This window comes from Glycine soja, mitochondrion (genome assembly GCF_004193775.1).
Source record: "Glycine soja mitochondrion, complete genome".
Lineage (NCBI taxonomy): Eukaryota > Viridiplantae > Streptophyta > Magnoliopsida > Fabales > Fabaceae > Glycine > Glycine soja.
This window is the reverse complement of record NC_039768.1, coordinates 300,001-315,945: the sequence shown is the minus strand read 5'-3', so window position 1 is coordinate 315,945 and position 15,945 is coordinate 300,001. Positions and strand designations below refer to the sequence as shown.

The 15,945-nt window shown below is 45.3% G+C and overlaps 8 protein-coding genes; 4 read left to right on the top strand and 4 right to left on the bottom strand.

Annotated features, from left to right (window-relative positions):
- Positions 1-3,225: 3,225 nt before the first annotated feature.
- Positions 3,226-3,621, bottom strand: orf131 (hypothetical protein). Its single transcript has one exon. The coding sequence runs from the start codon at positions 3,619-3,621 to the stop codon at positions 3,226-3,228; it is 396 nt and encodes a 131-aa protein (YP_009532863.1).
- Positions 3,622-4,333: 712 nt separating this feature from the next.
- rps3 (ribosomal protein S3) lies at positions 4,334-7,398 on the top strand. One transcript has 2 exons: positions 4,334-4,407; positions 5,784-7,398. Exons 1-2 carry the CDS (start codon positions 4,334-4,336, stop codon positions 7,396-7,398), a joined length of 1,689 nt encoding a protein of 562 aa, YP_009532862.1.
- rpl16 (ribosomal protein L16) lies at positions 7,289-7,804 on the top strand. The gene has a single exon. It carries the CDS (start codon positions 7,289-7,291, stop codon positions 7,802-7,804), a length of 516 nt encoding a protein of 171 aa, YP_009532861.1.
- A 1,159-nt stretch (positions 7,805-8,963) lies between these two features.
- Positions 8,964-9,284, bottom strand: orf106 (hypothetical protein). The gene has a single exon. The coding sequence runs from the start codon at positions 9,282-9,284 to the stop codon at positions 8,964-8,966; it is 321 nt and encodes a 106-aa protein (YP_009532860.1).
- Positions 9,285-10,329: 1,045 nt separating this feature from the next.
- On the bottom strand, positions 10,330-10,977 carry orf215 (hypothetical protein). Its single transcript has one exon. The coding sequence runs from the start codon at positions 10,975-10,977 to the stop codon at positions 10,330-10,332; it is 648 nt and encodes a 215-aa protein (YP_009532859.1).
- A 1,379-nt stretch (positions 10,978-12,356) lies between these two features.
- orf139 (hypothetical protein) lies at positions 12,357-12,776 on the top strand. The gene has a single exon. It carries the CDS (start codon positions 12,357-12,359, stop codon positions 12,774-12,776), a length of 420 nt encoding a protein of 139 aa, YP_009532858.1.
- Positions 12,777-13,545: 769 nt separating this feature from the next.
- Positions 13,546-13,857, top strand: orf103 (hypothetical protein). Its single transcript has one exon. It carries the CDS (start codon positions 13,546-13,548, stop codon positions 13,855-13,857), a length of 312 nt encoding a protein of 103 aa, YP_009532857.1.
- A 1,051-nt stretch (positions 13,858-14,908) lies between these two features.
- orf136 (hypothetical protein) lies at positions 14,909-15,319 on the bottom strand. The gene has a single exon. It carries the CDS (start codon positions 15,317-15,319, stop codon positions 14,909-14,911), a length of 411 nt encoding a protein of 136 aa, YP_009532856.1.
- Between the last annotated feature and the right edge of the window lie 626 nt (positions 15,320-15,945).

Below are 15,945 nucleotides of genomic sequence, written 5' to 3'. Positions count from 1 at the left end.
CTTCTTGTAACATTTCACTATGGTTATTCTGAATTCTATCATTGATAGAGTGGATTTCAATTTCCCGTATGTTGCTGCTTTCTTTCAGTCCTCCCCTTCCATTCTTTGCATTCCCTCTGGCCCTTACTTTCTTTTACTCCTTATGGCATCTGGTTTCAAAGATAGATTGGTTAGTAGCCTTCTGTTCATTCTTACCCCTGACTACCGGACCCCATTGGTTAAGTTGGGGCAGGAATAGCTATCGGACTACGATCACAGGCCGGGCCGACCCTCCTTTATTCTAGTCCAGTTGGAGAGGGAAAAGTCCCATCCGTTCCAGAAGTCGCAGAGAAATGGAAGGCTTAAATACCAAAAACTACGGAGGCATGATCTAAAAATGGGTAAGCCCGGTGGTTCAAGTTGAGCCTAGCCAACAACCAACATCAGCTTCTAGGGATAGTAGGAGCTCCAGTTGCTCCAACCATTCTAGTGAACCGGTCGAGACCAGCAGCTATGAATACCCTGTGCCGGTTGTGCGAAGGCAGCCTCAATCAAAATCAATAAAAACGTCCTCCTAAGGAAAGAAAGCTGATTCACCTCTACCCAGTTAATCCCGAAGGAAGCTTCCCTGAGAGAGCTGCTATAAGATAAGCTCTTTTTCCATTTAGTTTAGAGAGAGTAGCTTGCTTTCCACGGTCTGCTATTCCTTTCCTCTAATGACTAAATTTAAAACCTACCGAAATGGCTCTTTAAAGAAGGGCTTTATTCACAGGAAAATTTGGAGAGGGTCGACCAGTCCATTTATCATCCCACCACTCACCCAAGCAAGCTCAGGAGTTCAGGTGCTTTAGCTGCTTGAAGCCCGATCGTCAGTAACTTCCACCTAAGAGATCTTGTTTTTGTCCTTCTCGGGTTCCAGTCCAATCTTCTGCTGCAACCTTTGCCTCTATCTCTACTTCTGGGTCTCGATCTCGAACTCAAACTGATGCCTAGCTATTCTTCTAGATGCTGAGACGCGGGGACATGATACTGACGGCCGGGGACCGCTGAAAGATCAGATGATCTATCTTCCTTTGACTTCTCCCCTTAATTAAGGAGTATAGTAAGGCCCCCAACAGGGTCAATGCCATGCAGCCGAGCAGGCACCGGTCAGAACTCAGCACCAAGCCGAGCATTCGCCGCCGCCCGATCGCTTGAATCTATTCCCACCTTCACATGCTTGCTGGATTAGAGGTGGGCTTGCTAGCGTCTTGCTATTGGCTTTCTAGATAAGACGGTGGGCGAAGGAGTTTACAAGCTTGTTTGATAGAACAAGGAAGCAGCCCATTTGAGAGAGTTTCATCGGCCTTTGGTACTTCTTTCAATCCCACCGGTCTTCTTATTCAAGTAGTTAACATTTCGCTTCGGTAAGCATTCCGGATTCTAATCGTTCTAATCCGTCCTAGCTTTCAATTCGTTCTATCGTTGGAAGTCTTATCAAGCGAGGGGATAGGCTTCTTTATAGGTGGGGGACCCTTTCCCTATCGCTTTTTTGATTGACTTTCTAACTCGCCCTCAAGGTTTAAATTAAAAAGGAAGGACTCTTGTATTGCGTCCATCGCTCTCAAGACTTTCGTTAAATAAGAGTCAACTTCTAGAATCCCTGTGGTATGGATAAAGCCCGCATTAAAGACGAGTCCTGTTCGTCCAACAGTTTCACCAGCCAGCCATATCTACACATAAAGAGAGCTAGTTTCCCACCTAGGTGAACCCGAAGCTAGAGCACAGGTAGAGACTGTTGATTCTGGTGACCAAGAAGCAGGAGCGGGTAGTGGATTCTGCAGATTTATAGTAAGTTTGTTCTCGTCCCCACATAAAGAGAAACAAAGCGAGCAGTACCCTTTGGTGTTCTCTACCATGAGTCAAGGGCTAGGAATCCACTGAATAGCTAGTAACATTGTGTCTAACAAGCTAAGAATCTCCAGGTCGTAAGCCTTTATACCCAGCTCTAGCTTTTTCGAATTCTATATTTCTTTATTTCATTATATATATATCATTCTCAGTTTCATTTCCTTCGAAAGATATGGCTTCTGGTTGTTGTGATAATATTCAAAGTTTCCGCGAATATTAATGATTCTACAGTGGCATAGCTCCAGACATGGGCTTCTTCCCTTCAAACTATGGGTAGCCGGATGTTTAGCAATAGGATACCCTTACTTAAGTATCTCCGCACTTGGGCATTGTATAGGTTTGCCACTTAATCCACTATCAATGTATCAATGGTGGTGGTCCTTCTGTGTAAAGTTAGCTAGTGTGGATTCGCGTAAAGCTGCCAAACAACCTATTGACAAGAGCCTATTCATTTAATTCTTGCTATTTTCGCACCCCTGTCCGGTTTTTTGAGAAAGAAAGTCGAGACATTCAGAACAGAAAGAGAGTTATGGCATTTCTAGGATTAGAATACGGTCTTATTGATTCAATCTTTATGCTTGGCACGGAACTCTTGTTTCGAGTGAAAGGGAGAGCAGTGGCCCGCACCGCATTCACAGGTTAATTTCCCTCTACGGGGCGGGGTGTGGAAAGCACTATAAGTTTGTTGACTTCTCGACTTCTTACCTGTATTCCTTCTCTTACTAGCCTAGCTTGAATATTTCTTTCTTTATAAAAGACTAACGGCACAGGGTCACCTTTCCGACGTTTAATTAATTAAGTCTATAGAATCCACTACTTCCTGCCTTCCACTGAGTTAGATATGAGCCAGTCCCAAGCCAGTGTAGGGATCCAGCCAAAGGAGAGTGGGAAAGGGGAGTTGCTTGCGGGGGAACCTCGCCTAGCTTATCTGTCCTTGTATTATTCAACTCATCTGTCCACTTATCTTGTCAAAAGCAGAATATCAAAATCCTTTGTTTCGAGGGTAATCCGCCATAAAATAGACTGGAAAAGATTCAATCCACTTGTTGGCCTGCTTCTTAGCTCTTGATGCCTGCTTTAAGCTTCGTCGGAGATTTTATGGCCCGTAGCTTACAACATCTTATGAGAAGGGCATGTAGCTCGATACAATTGTTGGCCAGTTGCTTACTTGCGTACGGGCAGACGTATTCAGCCATTCCCATCCCTCATCAGGGTCCAGCTTGACAAAGATTTTGATGTGGATGAGAGAGAGCATATTTTTTTAGATATCCCCACAATTAGAGCTATTAGATGAGAAGAGACTTCGCGCCATGGAACATGTCCAAGTCTACCAGAAAATTCCCGTGCATTCCAAAATCAGGTAATGTAATATAGAGAAAGTTCAACATAGGGGAGAAAGTCTTGAAAAAGATTCTTTCCGGACGTGAGCCTCATCCAAGATGGAAACTCCATTTTGTGCTCGCTCTCTTCTGTCATGCGCATCATGGCTGGGTGAGTTGGCCCATTGCGAATTAACTTCAGTGCTTCCAATCTGGTTATGCACTTTTTTAAGATGCGGAACCTGGGAGCTTTCCTCTTCAAAAAAGGGGTAAATTTATCGTAGGGGGTAAGGAAGGTGGTGCCGAGATCGTAATAGAAAGGAATAGTCCCGTCTGCTTTTCCGAACTTCCTTCCCTTCTTCTGCCCGTGAAATCCTTTTCTTCTGCTTTTTCCCAACGATATATCCCCATTCTTTAGAAAAAAAGAAAGCATATATTAGTTCCAGAGAATCATCCGAACATTCTGAGATACGGTTGTCAAATGGGAGAAGAGGAACGAGAGGCGTCCCTCAGCTTTCCGGCTCACTAGTAGGTGACGAGGGGTTTGAATTCTCAGAACCTCCTTCGAATTACAGAACTGGAGGGGGTCTCACAGGCATCTATCTTCGAGCGGCAGTGCAAGCTCGGATGGTGTTAGCGCTGGCAGAAGGTCCGAAGATTCATTTCAAAAAACAGGAATGTCAGAGCAGTTAGTCCGCATGTCCCTAACTACCTTGTTCCTGATTGGATTGCTTTCTTAGTGTGGCATCTTTTTGTTCGCTGTCCACTAGTTATATTATCATATATAAATGTAGATCGAGAAAGAGGCTAAGGTAACGCTATGGGAACAGCTTTTTTTGTCCGCTTTCAGCTATGCTATCTAGATGCGCTACCTTGTGAAAGAAAACATCATATGTAAGTAGCATCTAGAATCGAATCCAGAGCAGCTAAGAAAATAAAATATAGTTGCTTGCGGGCCGGTCGTCAGTTCAGACTAGCTGGTCAGTGGGGGTAAGAGAGTGTTCCGTTAGTGTTCTCACAGTCTCAGTGCGACCTTGCTTGGTCAACAATTTGGAGAGTTTGCTTCTACACGGAAACGAAGACTTTCGAGAACAAATATTAAACCGGGAAGAAAAAAGGGGAAAAAAAGTAAATAAAGTGCGCATATGGCACGAAAAGGAAATCCGATTTCGGTAAGACTCGATCTGAATCGTAGTTCAGATTCAAGTCGGTTCAGTGAGGGCGACCGCGAAAGTCACCGAATGGGTCAGTCTTTTCCTTCAGTTTGTCCTATATATGTTGAATAAAAAAGCTTGGGAGGACGTTGCAGATGTCCGGGACGGACACGACTTCTTCTAACGCTAGAAGACCACTGGAAGACACCCGGGACCAGAGCATGTCGTGAAAGAAGCACACTGGGCGTGCTTCGACCGTGTCTCCGGGGCACAGTTGAATGTAGATATCATGAACGCGAGGTGCAGGATACCAGGCCGAGAAACCCGGGCAACCACCCCCTATGTGCCGATCGCTAGCGCATCCAGGGCCCCGGCGCCCAGCTCCGCTGGAGAGGCCTAGCCTGATCTGAGAAGTGCTAATTCGGTTCGGATAGACTTCATTCAAGAACGCCGCCGCCCCTGGAATCAATAAGAAAACAAGTGCTAAGTTTCAGATCAGTGAATAAACCGAAACGAAAGAAGAAAGAGACCTTTCTCGCTCGGCGCCTAAAGCGCACTATGCTCCGCTTCAACAAATGAGAGTTTTCGGTGGAACCGGTGAACCACGCGAGCTGGTTAGATGCGTGGGACAGAGGGCTCATAGTACCTGCTAGCGCAGCTATGCAGTGGAAGGGAAGGAGCCTAAATCGACCCCCTTCTTTTTAATTTGAAAAAGAAAAAAGCAGTACAAAGAGATTAGACTCTCGGATGAGACTAAGCAGCCACCGACCGTTCCGACGCGCCCCTGACCTATTTTTTTTATTAAGACCGAAAACCTATCTAAAATGGAGCCTAGTTTAGGCTGTCAAACAAATGAGAAAATGGAAAATTTTGAATATAACCACTTGTAGGGATATGGATGGAGTCTCGCTCAGTAAAGAGAGTTGTAGATTCGTAGAAAAGGAGAGGAGCCTTGACTTTCTATGATGTTATTAGTCAAGAAGCGCTAACGCTGCAATCTTTCTAAAGCAAGAAGCGAGAAACTTGACTTTGAGAAAGAAGGTGCTTGTTGCCGCTTTCTTTTTTTAGTAAGTAAACTTGTTTTGTTTTATAAGGCGAAAGGTTGCTATTTTAATAATTATTATAGCGTTAGCGCTTTCGTTTTCAATAAGTTTAGGCTTGACTTATTCGAACCGAACGATAGCGGCTTAAAGCTAAGCCTATCACGAGCAGCGTCGCTGCTTGATCGGCGGGGAGAAGCATCTCAAAGTATGGGGCAAAGGATCAAGCGCTTTGACTTTGTCTCCCGGGATTCACCACAGGTTGGGTTTGAGAGCCGTGTGATGGGTGACTATCCAGCACGGTTCGGAGAGCACTTTTAGTCTGCGTAGGTGAATGGAAGCCCCTCTTGAAAGCAATAAATAAGCGGCTATTCCCACGGCGGAGTCACCATTGACTCTATTTATTATTATGGTAAATTAGTGTATCAAGATGTCAATCTGAGATCTTATTTCGGTTCGATACGTCCACCTGCGAGACTAACCTTTGGCTTTCGTCTCGGTAGGTGTATTCTTATACATTTTCCCAAAAGAACATTCATTCATTTCTTTCTTCCCCGTCGACCACGACGACTGAAACGACGCAAAAAATCCAGACCCGGAAAGGAGAAGGGCCGGTGGTGGGCATTTGGGAAAGTCGGGCCGATCGGGTGTCTTCATTCCAGCGACAATACAGAAGAAGAACGAAACGAAGTGAGAGGCCGGAGGGCAGGGAAAAGAGTCGAGTCGATCAGGCTCGACGACCGGGAGAAGCAAAACGAAATTCGGATTTGGCCGAAAAAGAAGCAACGCTATGGATACCATGACCGATCACCATCGATAAAGAAGAATCTTTCTAAATCACTTCGGGTCAGCGGGGCCTTCAAGCATCCGAAATACGCCGGGGTTGTAAATGACATAGCGTTCCTGATAGAAAATGACGACTCCTTCAAAAAAAGGAAGTTATTTAAGTTATTTTTCCCCAAGAAGTCCCGCTCCGACGGCCCGACGAGTCATCTATTTAAAAGGACCCTCCCTGCAGTGCGCCCCTCCTTGAATTATTCGGTCATGCAATACTTATTGAATAGAAAGAACCAAATGCATTTCGACCCCGTCGTAGTTCTAAATCATTTCGTGGCACCGGGCGTGGCTGAACCATCAACGATGGGGGGAGCGAAACAGGGAAGAGGCTTAGATAAGAGAATACGTTCTCGCATCGCTTTTTTTGTAGAAAGCTCGACCAGCGAGAAAAAGTGTTTGGCCGAAGCCAAAAAGAGGTTGACCCACTTCATTCGCTTGGCGAATGATCTTCGCTTCGCGGGAACAACAAAAACAACCATCTCGCTCTTTCCTTTCTTCGGTGCTACCTTTTTCTTTCCAAGGGATAGAGTTGGTTTTTATAATCACCTTTCTTTTGAGGATGCCCGGGAACCACTCCTAGGTCAATTAAGGATCAAATGTTGGAACCTCATGGGTAAGGATAAGGTAATGGAATTGATAGATAAATTCATAGACCTAGGTAGGATAGGAGAATGGATAAAGGGAATAGAGATGATGATAGAGATCATACTGAGAAACAGAAGAATTCCGTACGGGTACAACTCTTATTTGAACGAAGTGAAAAAAATGCGATCTTTGTTGTCTAATAGAACAAACACGAATACCTTAATTGAGTCGGTCAAGATCAAATCTGTTTATCAAAGTGCTTCTCCGATTGCTCAAGACATTTCTTTTCAACTGAGAAAGAAAACAAGATCATTTCGTTCCATTTTTAGTAGAATAGTGAAGGATATTCCATTAGTAATGAAAAAAGGGGTTGAGGGGATCCGTATATGTTGTTCAGGTCGATCAGAAGGCGCAGAAATAGCTAGAACTGAATGCGGAAAGTATGGAAAAACATCTCGTAATGTATTTAACCAGAAAATCGATTATGCTTCTGCGGAAGTATCTACTCGTTACGGAATCTCAGGTGTCAAAGTGTGGATTTCATATAGTAAAAAAAAAAGGGGACGTGCTATATCCGAAACGTACGAAATTTAGTAAATATCGTAAAGGCAGATGTAGTAGGGGTTGCAAACCAGACGGAACAAAACTTGGTTTTGGAAGATATGGCACTCAAAGTTGTAGAGCTGGGCGTCTTTCATATCGAGCCATTGAAGCAGCGCGTCGGGCTATAATCGGACACTTCCATCGTGCTATGAGCGGACAATTCCGAAAAAATGGTAAGATATGGGTAAGAGTTTTCGCAGATATCCCTATTACCGGGAAACCTACAGAAGTCAGAATGGGAAGAGGAAAAGGAAATCCTACGGGTTGGATTGCTCGTGTGTCCACGGGACAAGTCCTATTTGAAATGGATGGTGTGAGTTTGTCAAATGCTCGACAAGCCGCTACATTAGCGGCGCATAAACCATGTTCGTCAACCAAGTTTGTTCAGTGGTCGTAACGTAATTGGTTAGTGGGGAAAAACCAGGCCGGGATTAAAAAGATTTAGGCGAAGGGTTTGTTCCTGAACGAGGGAAGTGGAAAGACACTAAGGGAGAGGGATATACTCCTTTTTTTTGAATCGCCGAAATTGTACGACTGTTCCAGGCGTACGACCCGGATACGATAAGGTTTTTTTTAAGGTACTCTTTCCTGTGATTGTATTGGATATTAATCTTTATGATCACAAGGTGGTGCTTGGGCAGGTCTTCTCTGATTACGTTCGGACGTGACAGGGAAGCCAGGAGGTCCAGGGACATAGCCGACCTATGCATTCCCCATCCAGCACTTAACCGACGAAAGAGAGGGGAACTCAGACTTCTCTTTTGACTACCGGAGGAGAACCTTACTTATACTCCGTATAAGAGCAGGTCTCCACTGCCTATAGCATAGAGGCGAGATTGCCTCACGTTCCACTAAACGCTGGGGAAGGAAGTGACATAGTTTTTTACGAGTAGTAGGGGTATGCTTTATCTATCTTATTGGCTTAAGCATCCTATTTCTTTATTATATTTTTATCCCATTAGAATCAGATTTTCAACATTAGCACAAGAGCAGATAGGATGGAGACGAGTCTCAACAAGCAGGGCAGGAGAGATTACCTGCTCCGATAACAACTGAAACTTTTCCTATTCGTGTAGCCAGGAGGAATGCAAAGATGCCCCGTTCACTTGAATAGGAACTGGAAAGACTTAAGATACGAATTAGAATAAGCAGTACTTTCTATCCTTCGGACCCTTGCTTTGGGGGATATCAGTGCCCGAGAAGATCATCTGCAATGACATTTGAATAATCCAAGGGCAACTACTGGCTCTAAGCCTATCTGCTGTTGAATAACCAACAGGTGCCAGTCTTTTCTGTTACAGTAAGAGCTGTTGAGTAAATAGAAGCTCTGGTCCTATCCGCTGCTGGTGCTGAAGTCACTGAATCAGTCCCAAAGCTTTCTTCCTTCAAAGAAGAAGTTTTGTCATTACGAACTAAGACCGAAGGCAGGTGCAGTTCATAGAGCAATGTGCGGGTTGGGCTTTTTGCAAGCTCCAAGCATAGCTAGAATATGAGAATAGGGCCTTTGTTGCCACGCCAGCATATGCTAGGCAGGATTAGATTGAGCAGTATAAAGGTTACTTTCTTGGCACCGGGGATTGCCATTTACATTTCACTCCTTTTGGTAAGGCAAGGCAACCCTTTATTAGATTAGGACCGCTTCTCCGATGAGATGATAGATGCCTTTGGCCGATTCCCTTGTCATCTCGCCCTCCCCGCTCAAACTCAAAGTCTGTCTTAAAATAGAGGGAGAGGGAGCTCAAGAGCTCTTCCCTTTGGGACACGTGAACTCCACTCTTGGCAACTGCCCTCTGCTGTAGCAAAAGTACCTTATAAGAAAGAGGGTCGGGCCAAGATCGCCATTCCGAATGTTGAAGAATGGGACTATACTTAGTCATTGCCGTCAAAAATCCAGATGGAAGATTTTTCTACCTCAGAAGCGAAAGTTATAAATAAATGTGAAAGCCGAATCTCAGGTTCCTAGATAACAGATAGGCGCACAGTAAATAGGCGCGTTGACTCAGTCTAAGAAGCATGGCGACGGTCGAGCGCTCTCTCCAAGACGAACAACTGGCCTCCCCGAAGGACTGAAGGACAAATGTCGGTTAGAGAGGCATAGGTTTTTATAGTCCTGGTAGGCTATATGAAAGAAGGGGAGAAATTGCTCTTAATTTAATTAATAAGGTAATATCCCTTCACGCTGCTGCCGCGAAAGCAAACCAATTCTACGAGGACCTGCGCCCTATATAAATCAGTACTTCTCTCTCCGACTTCCTGCACCTACCCGGACCCTGCAAAAATGAGACTGAAGTTCGGTACGGGTTGGGGTAAGGCTAAGCCAAGCTACCACCTACCCCTCGCTTGAGGTATCTTGCGATAGGTAGTTGCCCTTCTTGGCCGAGAGCGTACATAAATGATGTGGTCCCCGGATGTTGTTACGAATAGTTATTATTTATTTATATAGGATATTTTTCTTTTGTATTGTGATGAGTAAGTAAACTATAGAGATCGAGGTTCAGATCAAAACAGACTCTTTGACTAAGGCTTGTCGCTTCGACCTAGTAAGCCAGTCCCTCTACCTCTTCCGCATGCTGGTATGTCTTCCCGTCTGCAAGACCCAGCTAAAGCGAATCTCATCTTCATTTTTATGGGGACTCTATCTTTACTTGTAGTTCGTCACTTGTTGGCAAGGGCAAGGGCTTCGGTGTAAGCACCAGTTCGAACTCTGACTTAGAATCAGACCTTATCTCTCTCTCTCAATAATTGGAAGTTTGATCCAATCAACCACTAATGACCTAAAAATGTTCCAACCACGCATAAGTGTGAAGGATTGAATCCTGTAATAGATTTAATATAGAAGAGTCTTAGAAAAGGGCACTGGTTCACGCATTTCGGGTTGATTCCTCTTACCTCTAGAAAGATAAAGAAATGTAAGGGGGTACTTCACCGAATGGAGCGATAGGTCAAGTATGGGACGTTCAGTAAACAATCCCTTAGCTCAAGTCCTCGGAGATACCCAACTGGGAGCGCAGAAGGCGGAGGCGGAGACGGAGCCGCTTTGGAAGCGTCAACGCAAGAAAAAGATAAGCCAAAAACGTGAAGTAGAGGGATCCCATCCTGACGGATGAGCTGCTCCCTCCCCCGGTTAACTACCACTACCCGGTCTTCCCTTTGAATTGATAGCTTCCGCTGGAGCACTTGCCTTCGTGATGAATCCCTTGAGCTTTGACTATCTTTTTGCTTCTTCTTGCTAGCCTTCGATTGTATGGTTTCCTGTATCGCTCTTGTCAAGCTCCACCAGCCCGATCCCTGTGATCTCGTACTTGGCCTTCCCCCTCTCTTTCTCTTCGTCCCGGGATAGAGCCTTTCACTAAAGGGAAGGTTCCCGAGCTTGGCCGAAAAAAATCCTGGAAGTAGCACTGCTTTGGCGATTGGCAAGACATATCCGAGTAGCGCTGCCTGAACGAAGCGTGGGCGTAAAGCATCAAGTGGAGGCGCCGAATCCTTGCAAGAGGGGGGCAGACCGGTCAAAGCCAAGTCCAGACGAGCTGGCCAAAAGGCATAGGGCCAAGGCGGAGCTGGCAGGCTCATCTCACTTATTGTGTGCTTTGTTGGAATAGACTGACATCAAGGGAAAGTGCACTTTATCTCGATTCCTCTCTTTCTACAACTCTTTCTTTCCAACCCACTGCTCAGCCCCCTCCAAACTATGGCATCAAGGTCGGACCAAGGGTCGGGCCTCCACCGATCTACTGATAAGGTAAGGGGAAAGACAACTGAATAAAGAGGTCTATCCTATAAAGACGGGCTAGAGTAAACGCCAAGCGCTGGCCCATTAGTGGGTTCAATTCCTGCTTGCCTTTCATTTTCAATTGTTTGTTAGAGTAGTCTCGATCCTATTGAACATAAGCTATATCACAGGGAGTAAGTAGATCATGATCGGAGGGGACGACCGGAGAAAGATAAGTCAAGGAGGACCCGAAGAGGAAGGAAGAGCGGTCGCTGAGAGCGAAATGAACTGATTTGGCCGGAGGGGGCCACGGGATTAGACTCTCGATGTATTATTACATTTATAGCGGGAGGAGAGTAGCCCCGAAAGAAGTCGGTCCTAGCGAAAACACATAATACAGCTTATGGCCGAGAGTGTCATGAAAGAAAGGTCAGTCTGCACAGGCGGGACGTGACATTAATAGACAGGTCAAACTGTGGAATCGTCTTTCACTCGGATGACGTAATTCAATTTGATTTATATCAGTGTGCAGCAGCCCCTATGACAGAATTGAACATCAGATATATCACACATCCATAAAAAGATTAAAAACAGTCGGTTATGAGAGCAGCACTTTTCCTTGCGGGGGCCCCGTCTCCCATCGGTGCGCTGGAGACGATTCTTTCTGTATCTTCGGCTTCGTCTTCTCCTCCTTCTGAGTCAAACAGATAAAATAAAACATGTGAATGAACGAATTTATCGTAGATTGCACGAGCAAGCCAGCAAACCACCCTTTTTTACTTTACAAATGATTGTGATTGTGGAGTTGAGGCAGGGGCTATTGCTTTTTACTAGGCTAGACGACTCGGCGATTCTACCCTACTTTTTTCCCAGGATTGGACGCCTATTGACGAAGCTCAGGATTGGATTGTCGCCTTACTGCTTGACGAGAACAACCTACCACTTACTTTTTGAAAGTACCTCTCTCATTGCACTAAAAGAGTCTGTCTTTGACGATAGGGCTTGAGGTCGATCGGTCCACCACTAAGGATCTATGGTAGGTCAAAGAGCGCAGAGAAGATTGTCCACCACTTCTTCTTGTACGCGCTATAAGATATAGGCTTTCTATGAAAGCTCGTAAGATCAGCTGACAAAACAGAAAGGGATTCGGACTCGCCTGGTTCATGTCTATCGACGAGGGATCTCAGATTGCGCTTGACCGCAGACTCGTAGCATGGGTGAGAATTCTTCATCTTAGGTAATGAAGGTGGGCGGCTCGTCGTCTTTGAAAAAGGAAGGGATGATTCTTGCCAAACTCTGTCATGCCCATCCTCCTTGGAGTTTAAAAAAAAATATCCCCTTCTGTTTTTCCGTCTTCTTCTCTGCCGAAAGGAAAGACAAAGGCGAGGGAGTCCTCGAACGGGGAAACCCACGATTGAGAGGTCAGATCACACCATCCTCATTGATCCAACTCGGGTTGGTATGCTCACAAAGAGAGACCCTACCACATGTGTTTCAGTTTGAGAGCCACCCTGTTTTCTCGATGTCTTCTTCTCTTTCGGGTGGGAGGCATTCTTCAATAGCTTTCATTACTGAGGGGCCCAATCCTAAGAATAAGAGTATCAAAAGACTCGATCTATCCGACCTTACCATAGTCTCCCTCGGGGCGCGGTCAACCTAGCAGGTGTCATACCTTCAAAAGAGATGGCTCAGACAGATTAGCTATAATGCGCAGTTAGATACTTCGATGGCTCGTTTTCGAACTAGCTGTGTTAAGCATATAGCTAGCCTTCTATTACCTTATTTCTCCAAATTTATGAATCCATAATTGTTGCCATTAAGTCTCTGATTAGCGATAGGGGCCGTCATCCAACATGCTTCTATCTAAGTGATTTCATACCTTATTCCCTCCGCCACCCTCACCCTTCTAAGCTCCTTTGCCCTATGCCTTTAGTTAGTCTGCTTTGAATGATCATTTCACTCTTCGAAGGTGAGCGAAGTACTTCGAGGGATTAGATGGAAGGAACCTCTGCTAAGAATGGAATACAATTATTTGTGTCCTTATTTAGCTTTCAAGTGGGAGAGGACTTCCATAGAGTGAGCCCTTCGATCGCGGTGCTCATCTTACCACCCTAACTACTAGCGCAGTCCAACTTATCCCTGCTAACCCACAACTAAAGCACCATGACTCTTTGATTCCGAAATGCGGCCGAGGGCATCGGAAAGGACACATCACACGCCCTAACTCCACGAAGGGATGGATGGAATAGACAGGCACAAACCGTTGACCCTAATCTTACCAAGATATACAGGTATTCAATCCAGAATGGGCACAGAAACTGTTCAGGAAGTGAATAAAGCAGAAAGATACACATTAGTATTGGACTTAACCCCAGAGGAGAAAGAAGAACCTCCGCTTGTCCTAGAGCTAGCCTCAGAGTCATAAGTTTATGTTAACCATACCACTAGGACAGGAAGGGTCTATCAACCGCCTCATTTGCAAGGCTAAGAAGAGCAAGAATCTATTATGCCTTTCGCTCAGTTATGAGCCAGTAATAGAACAGGAATTTGACTGGATTGAGACTCGCGGTGCTTACACCTCTAAAGTCAGCCTCGCTCAACAATTCCTCGAGACCAAAGCAAAAGTTCTCTTTCGATCCCAAGGAGTTCATTACCTATTATTGTTGGCTATTCCAATGCCAATGCCAATGATAGAGAGATTAGGGGAATATACTGACCGAGAAGAGAGAGTAAGACCCTAAATGCTTACGGGACAGAGAGGAGATACGCTAGTGAGATGCGCAGGTGTATGAGCTCTGAGATGTGTAGGTAGAAACAGAAGAAGCCGTTCCAACTGGTCCTATCATCCTAGGGTAGTAGTCAATCCGATGTAGCTAATCCGACCGGCATTAGTAGACGAGTACAAATGAATATAGTAGCCCTATACAATAGACGGTAGTTCCATTAGAAATTATATGTCAAAAGTAACCTACCGGTTACCAAGGCCTATTAGTTTACAAAGTCAACATCGGAGAGTCTTCTTAACAGCTGTACTAATGCCGTTCGCCTTGACTTTAGTCATGTAGAGCATTTTATTTTGGCATAGGAGCCTTCTAGGCCTACTGACTCTTATCTAAAGGGGCATATCGAGATCCCTTAGCCCACAAAGCCCTTGACTTTCCTTCTCTGCTTCGCACCATCGTTACACTCACCCTTCGTTACCCAGCCCATCGCTAACGCTCAGCCTCGTCTTTTGATTTGACCTATTTCCCTCTTTCTCTATTTAGGATAGAAAGCATAAGGTCGCAAGTGAAGCTTCTGGAGAGAGCAATGAAAGAGTTAGAATTGGACCCATAACATTGACACAGGGAGAATCAATTGCTTGGTTTCCCACAGGCAGAAAAGGACTTGGCCTGGATGTAAACTGTAAAATGAAAAGAAAATTGTAGTATCCAAAAGGGCAGCTAAGCTAGCAATCCGAACAAGAAGATCTTCCCGTGGACTCAACAGGGTTCACGAATCTTATCAACTATTTACATTAAGTAAAGTTGGAATAGATCCCAGACTTCATAGGGAGATAGCCACCACTACTACTTTAGAAAGGACCGAATGGCGTGCCTTATACCTTTCAAATGAATGGTGGGGAGACCGGAATCGCTTTTGTCGCTCCGGATTTCCTCTTAGCCGAAAGGGTCGAGGCAGGAAGGAGAACGCTATATATACACCTCTTTGTACCTGGGACTAGACATAATAGCTTGAGAAAGGCTCGGGAAAGTACGTTGTCTATTTTATAGCACACGAGATAGGCTTGGCTTAGAGCCTACACCAATCTATCTGTTCTATCTGTAATAGTTCGATCTGTCTTCCTGAGATGAGAATTTGTTTTGAAATAGCTAGATTAGAACTGGCCGCCTTGCCTTGGCTTATTGTGTGATTTTTGAGCAGGAGCGAGCTGTCTTTGGCACAATCTGTACTGTAGCCGGGAAAGCAGGAGTCAAGCTGTTCACAAGCAGTGGTTATGAGCCGTATCTCGCATCTAAAGCCAATCCATTTACAAGTGAAATCTTGCCCAACTCCAACTACAAGGAAAGAAAGGGGTGAGGTGCTCATTATGTATAAATTGGGTCTCTCGGAACCATGGGCGGCGAAAACTAGGATGGAATCATAGGTCAGGGATGACATAACTGGGGAGTAGGAATGGCAGATCCGTTTTTTTCCCAACATTATGAACTCTTCAACTTGTAGTCCACCAAGAGGCTAAATCCTCTCCTGACTTACGTCTGAGCCCAGGTTTGTAAACCAGCCATTCAATGGAAGACTTTGTCCTCTTATTTATGTTAAGCATTAGGGTCCTTCACAGAATCTCGAACCGTGCCCCTTCCTCAATGAGTCACGAGCGAGCCATGCCACATTGCATGGGAGGAACTGATCCTTCACTTCCCTTTTGAGCTTTCGATTCTATTCTAGACCGCTTGATATCATCTCTTACCAGCCCCACCCGGGTGGCTTCCGCGTCACCCCCAGTTGCTCCATTCTGGATCCCTGAGTGATAGAATAGCTATAAGCTAGCCCACCCTCACCTTGATGAGTTTCACTAAGAAACCGGGGGGTGCCTATGTGACTAACATAGGGCTCTGCCTTACCAAGCAGAGTGAGGTTAGAAACTCCAATTTTGTGATAGGACTGACCCTGGTGAGAACCAGCCTATCACGCCACCGAGGTTCCGCCTCGTTTGCCTTAGTCTTGCGATCTAAGGGTGAAGGAGTCATCCAGCCACCGGGATTGGTTACCCGGTTGACCCCTATCCGTATCTACATCTACGTCCTGATTGAGTTACATAGAAACTAAGA